At 32.0% G+C, this 5,998-nt stretch overlaps 1 protein-coding gene across 1 annotated transcript; it reads left to right on the top strand.

The window, feature by feature from the left end:
* Positions 1-3,697: 3,697 nt before the first annotated feature.
* LOC142531407 (uncharacterized) lies at positions 3,698-5,231 on the top strand. The gene is made up of 3 exons (XM_075637517.1): positions 3,698-3,915; positions 4,202-4,266; positions 4,493-5,231. The coding sequence occupies exons 1-3, from the start codon at positions 3,763-3,765 to the stop codon at positions 5,070-5,072; spliced, it is 798 nt and encodes a 265-aa protein (XP_075493632.1). The 5' UTR covers positions 3,698-3,762; the 3' UTR covers positions 5,073-5,231.
* Positions 5,232-5,998: the final 767 nt, after the last annotated feature.

Here is a 5,998-nt window from a genome sequence, read left to right as displayed (position 1 = left end):
ATTTTACTTTACGACTATTTCACTCGAATTTTTAAATACTAGTTGATTTAGGTTTTATTTTAAAAAGGGCAAAATATTTTATAAAGTACTTTTAAAAAAAAAAATTTCATGTATTAAGTGAGTTGGCCGAAATATTTAAAAAAAAAATTTTCTAGTACTTTTAAAGCAATAAAAAGGGCAGACGTTTCATTTTCGTTCTTAAATCTTCAAGGCACGCCATGTACCTTTATTTCTACATCATTTACGCTAAATACTTGCTGATATACGTGCCATTCATTTTTAATGCTCGGTCCTTGCATGATTTTATATTTATGCTTCGATTTGTTCATGAAATCTGAATTCTTATATATCCAACTCACGTTTTTATGATCCTTGTGCAAGGGGCTGTCGATTTCTGATGCTAGAGGGATGAAACATGTCAAAGGTTAAGGAAAAACTAGTGCTAGAGTTGAGACTAGGTGCTGTTGGCCAAAGGGTTTGGGAGCAATGCTTCGGTCGAAGCTTGTTGAGGGGTAGATCGGATGATGGGGAGGCTCGACTGTGCAAGGTATGTCCTTAGCCCGGGACCAGGTCCTAATGGGTCTTAACCGTGGCTTAGGGTGGCTCGAACATGGCTGGGACTAGGGTAGAGGCCGCTTGATTGAGGGACGTTTGTGCTGGTCTCGGGCGTGCTTCGGGTGTAGCTAGTGATCGTGGGTGTGGTTTGGGTTGCATGGGGGCTGTGGCCATGAGTCTTGTGGTTCTAAGGTCCTAGGGTGGTCTAGGTGAGGTTGGTAAGTGGATGGTCCCATTGGCTAAAGGCTAGGATCGATGTGTTGGGAAAAGTTGGGAGAAAATTGGTTAAGTTTCGGTTCAATTCGGGTTAAAACCGGGACTCTGGTCCAAGTTTTAAAACGGATTGATTAATTTTTTAAACGGGCTCGATTTTACGTCTAAGAAATCCTGTTAATTATGTTTTGGGATATTTTAAGGAATTTGGTGGTCGAAATTAAGAGGTCCAGGGATAAAACGGTCATTTTGGGTTTTCAGAGGCAAAATGGCCATTTTGCAACCAGGGTGAGTTTTTAGTCCCTGCAGCACCCTGAGCACAAATTTATCATGTTTTTCAATTTTAATGCATCATGATCATAATTTTTATGAAATTATGATATATACGTTGCATGTATGATTTTAAGAAAAATTTACGAATGTGCATGATTTTGATAAGTGATTTAAATGATGATGTTTTGAAGGATGATAATTATTTGTGACTGACAATGTATATGTAAATGCTTAAGATGTATATGTAAATGCTGAAGATAAGGCCTGGGCACAGTGGATGGGTAATACTGTCATTGATGTCTGACAGCCGCCGGGTACCACGGTTTTATGTAAATGGATCTATCGTATAATGATAATTGATGATATAATGTTACAACTAATGAACTGAATTCATTAAAGAAAATGCTGTATAAGCATATGATGATAATGATGAGCTGTTTTGACATGTTGTGATTTCATATGACACTTTTATTTTACGAAAAGTTCACGAAAGGTATATTGATTACAATATATTTTCACTATTCTGTGATATGTATATGTACTTGTTATTTACTGTACAGGTGTGTTGAGTCTTTAGACTCACTTGGGCTGTTTAGGTCATGGATCGGAGTTTTTCCAACCTGTTTGATGACGTGATAAGGTGGGTCGAGCTTTTTAAGTCGAGCTAGTTCATTTTGACATCACTAAAAATGATACATACATAAAATAAAACCTTCCAAATTTGAAACAATTTATTTACCCATATAATACATTTTGATGATACCAAAATTTTACCTCGGGTTCAATCTGGAGAATGGGTCTTCGAATCTACGTAAGGGAATGAGTCGACCTTATCTTAAATATTCAAATTTTGACTGTCAAATAATAAAATTTAGCAAGTATGAGAAAAAACATTAAAAATTCATTGTTTGGATGTCACAACCATGAAAATTAATTCTAACATTATATCCTACTTTCTATATTAAATCACTGCCGTAAATGAAGTTTTTTTCCTTCGCCTGGATATGATAATGTTTCAAATATATTGACTTATATAACTTTTTTATAGTCCAATTACGTGTTTGACAATCAATTTTGGAAAATTATTAATTTTTCAGCTTTTTAATATATTAAAAAGTATATATAATTTCGGAACAATAAAATCTTAAATTTCATCTATCAGATGGATACAAAGTAGATAAATACTAATACATTTCTCTATATATAATAAATATTAAAAAGAAGTGCGCAAGGGTAATTTGTGCAATAAAAATAAAAGGTCAAAAGAAATATTAAATAAGATTTTTTGGATTAATTAAATTTCTTGCTTAAAATAAAGGTATGCCAAAACTAAAATAACGATTATATTTATAAATAAAATAGAGTTGGTTACAATATAATATAATTAATTACCAAAGTTGAAAGGAAAATTGAGCGTTTATGAGAATCTCACTCAATAAAATTTATAGTTATTCTCATGTAATGATAGTAAGCAGTTGACACAACAGTTCTGCTCATTGGAATTTTAAAAAAGCCAATTGTTGGTTTGCGGGTAGATTTTATGAGTTTTTTTTTTCTATTTTAATATTATTGGATCATATAATTTTTTTATATTTTTATGAAATATAATACATATTTTGATGATAAAAAAGCTAATATTTGATCATATTAAAAGAAAAACTATACTCCATATATAATATAGAACATTCTTATAATAGATAACAACATATATAGTTTTTTTAAATTGCTTTTCTCAAAGAAATTACAAAAATATTCTCTTTTAATTAGATTTATTTTTCCTAAAATATAATTTTTAGCATTTACAATTTTCGGGATTAGAAATATGCGTAATTGCTTATTTAAAGTATATTCATTTAAACAATGTACATTTATTGAACTAAAATTATAACAAAACTTATCTTTCAGCTATATAAAAAATAGTTTGTCTTTGGTAGAATAAAACGCTTAACAAGATAAAAATATTTTAAAATAATTTTGGAAAAGATATATTTGTGTTTCCATTTCAAGTAACGGCAAGTGTCTTGAGACATTCTCATGTACCTATATCAGCGAAATGAGAAAACGCGATTTATCTTTACAAAGAAAATTTTTATTTTTGACATAAAAAATAATATTTTTTTATGAACTGAGTTGAATTGGAGATTCATTTCACAAAATTGATTACGAGACATTGTTATTGAGTTTTATGTTCAAATAAAATTAGAAAGCATATATTCTAGACGAACAGATCTAATCATATCCAACAATTTTTTTCATTTAATTAAAATAATATATATTTAATAAATATTTAGCTTTTATTAACTATCTCTCGAAATATTTTGGGGAAGTTGGTGAAAAATCCCCAATCAAAACATATTTTTGGATTCATTCCCTATCCATAAAATTGTGGTACTATGTCATATAAAATGTGATATATTTTATGTGGAAATATGGTATACTTCATGTGAAAATGTGGTACTAAAAAAATACCCAATGACTGAAAAAAAAAAATCTACGGTCGAAGATTAAGGCCAATTTCCCGAAATATTTTTATGATCAATTCAGAACCCACATTTATGCCCCACAAACTAAATACGATCTCCGATACACATCCATATAAATATTATATATTAATAATAAAATAATCAAATTTGGATCTACTATTGTTCATCTTGCAACGGCCCCCACTCCATTACCCCCGACCTCTCCTCCACACACAGCCGAAAACCACCTCCTTCCGCCATGAGAATACGCAAGAACGCGAAGATTTCGCCGCTCATATATGCGGCGGCGTCTCTGAATCCAGGAATTCTTGCTCAGCCGCGCGTATGCCAGCTCAATCAGTCTCCCTGGGACGTCATGAACTTCTCGCAACCATCTTCTCCGCCGTATAAGGTTAGTCCAATCCCCTTCATAACAAGTTCCATTTTGCTCATGGGTGCGGATCTGTTGCAGGCCTTTTGCTATTCTTATCGAACTCTTCTGCATTTCTGCCGTTTTTCATCCTCTTCTTTTAGGGTTTTTGTTCATCCCCTCCGTTAGGGTTCGTCAGGAAGAGCTAATCCCGTGATCTGTTTCTCTTATTAGTCTGAAGCATTTTAATTTCTTTCCGGTTTAGTCTTTCTTGCTGCTTTATAGATATATGCTTCCATTTTCTCGATATCGAAAGATTTTTATGCAGGGAAATGGAAATGGTAGTTATGCCGGAAATGGGAGCTCGCAGGATTCTATTGCAGTTCTTGAAAGGTGATATTTCGGCCCTTTTTATTTAATTCGGTTTTTCTGCTATTATCGTTTTATTTTTTTGTAAAATAATCGCTAGGGTTTATGGGCGGCGTATGAACTTTTTTGCTCAGCTAAATAATGCTTGATTATCGACTGAAATCTATATATATAGTTATCTCATTCCTTGAAAGAAACCTTTCTTTTGTCTCGCGCTTGCATCCACAAAAATTTCTTTGAATAATAATAGAGCGGCGGAGGAGTCAAGCAATGCTATGAAATGGGAATATTCCGGCGGCATATCTGGCGGAGCCGCAGCAACAATGGCGGAACAACCTTCGGATGAGCTGAATAATTCAACCGCCCCCATTATACTGTGCTGCAAGACAGATGGAAAGAGCTGGAAATGCAGAAGAGAGGCTGTAAAAGGCAATTCACTATGCGATCACCATTTATCCATGGTCAGAAGCTACAGCAGCTCCGCCCACACCACTGCCAGGAACTCGTCAAAACCGGTGGCTGAGAGGCGCCGCCCACGAATAAAAAAATCGGCAGTACCCTCCTCGAGTAATCCGTATGTATTCTATTATTATTCGGGTTTCGGGCCACGTTGGGGCAAGAAAAGAGGTGAAGATAGAACCAACGGCACCGCAGGAGACACAGCTGAGTATCTGGATCGTGGCCATCATATGGAGCCATTAAATTTATCCGAAACGGACGAAAATTTTGATTACAAGGATGAAGACGACGACAATGAAGATGAAGATCCGAACAAGAAGAAGAGAACCCGAAAAAGGGTTAAAGCGAGATCACTTAAATCCTTAATCTGATTATTATTGAATTGTGAATTTTCGAAAATTAATCTAGCCAGTATGGTTTTATGGTATCCTTATAATTTATGTTTGACTTGTCCAATTTTAATTTGGTTACTTTTTTGAATTCGGTTTTATTTTTGAACGGTTGTGTATTCTGCGATGGAAACATAAATGTTTGTCTTTTTGGGTTAATGTAGGACACGGGATTAGGAATTTTGTGGATCAAAATCCTCTGCTGGGGGTGCTATGGAAATGTCCATAGCACTATTAAAAAAAATAATTTTTTAAAATATTGGTATTGTTATATTTTAATTATTTTTAAATTAAAATTATTTTTTTATATTAAAATATGTGATTAATAATTCAATTTAAAGTTACAGGTTACAAATATATATTGTGGCGGTAAAATAACGTCTCTCTTATTATTTTTTATTTTATAATTTTTTCCACTCTTTTTTTAAAAAAATGTTAATAAAAATTTAATTTTTTGTTACAAATATGTTATTCCTAACGAACAAAAAAAACGACGGTACATTCAATTTTTTTTAATATTATAGGTTTTTTTAAAAAAACTATTTTCTCCTTTTTTTTATCTTGTTAATTATTTATTTAGAAGTTAAAATTTTTTAATCACACAGTTATGACAAAAATAAAATTAACATCTAAATACAAAAAAAAATATATATATATTTATTTATTTAGGGATATAAAAAATAATCCAATTAAAAAATGTACAAAAAATTTAAAAAGGTTGAAACTATCGAACAATTAAAATAATACCAAAAAATTGACACGATATAAAAAAATTATCTTGTATAATTTTTTCTTGTTCGAACCCTTAGTCTTTTTTTTAATTTTTTTTACATTTTGTTTTGAAAATTGGATTATTTATTAAATCTCTAAGAAAGGAAAAAAAATTTGTATTTAAAACTTTAAAAAGG

The sequence above is a fragment of the Primulina tabacum genome, chromosome 17 (genome assembly GCF_025594145.1).
Source record: "Primulina tabacum isolate GXHZ01 chromosome 17, ASM2559414v2, whole genome shotgun sequence".
Classification (NCBI taxonomy): Eukaryota; Viridiplantae; Streptophyta; class Magnoliopsida; order Lamiales; family Gesneriaceae; genus Primulina; species Primulina tabacum.
The sequence above is the reverse complement of the archived record's forward strand: the minus strand, read 5'-3'. Positions and strand labels throughout refer to the sequence as shown.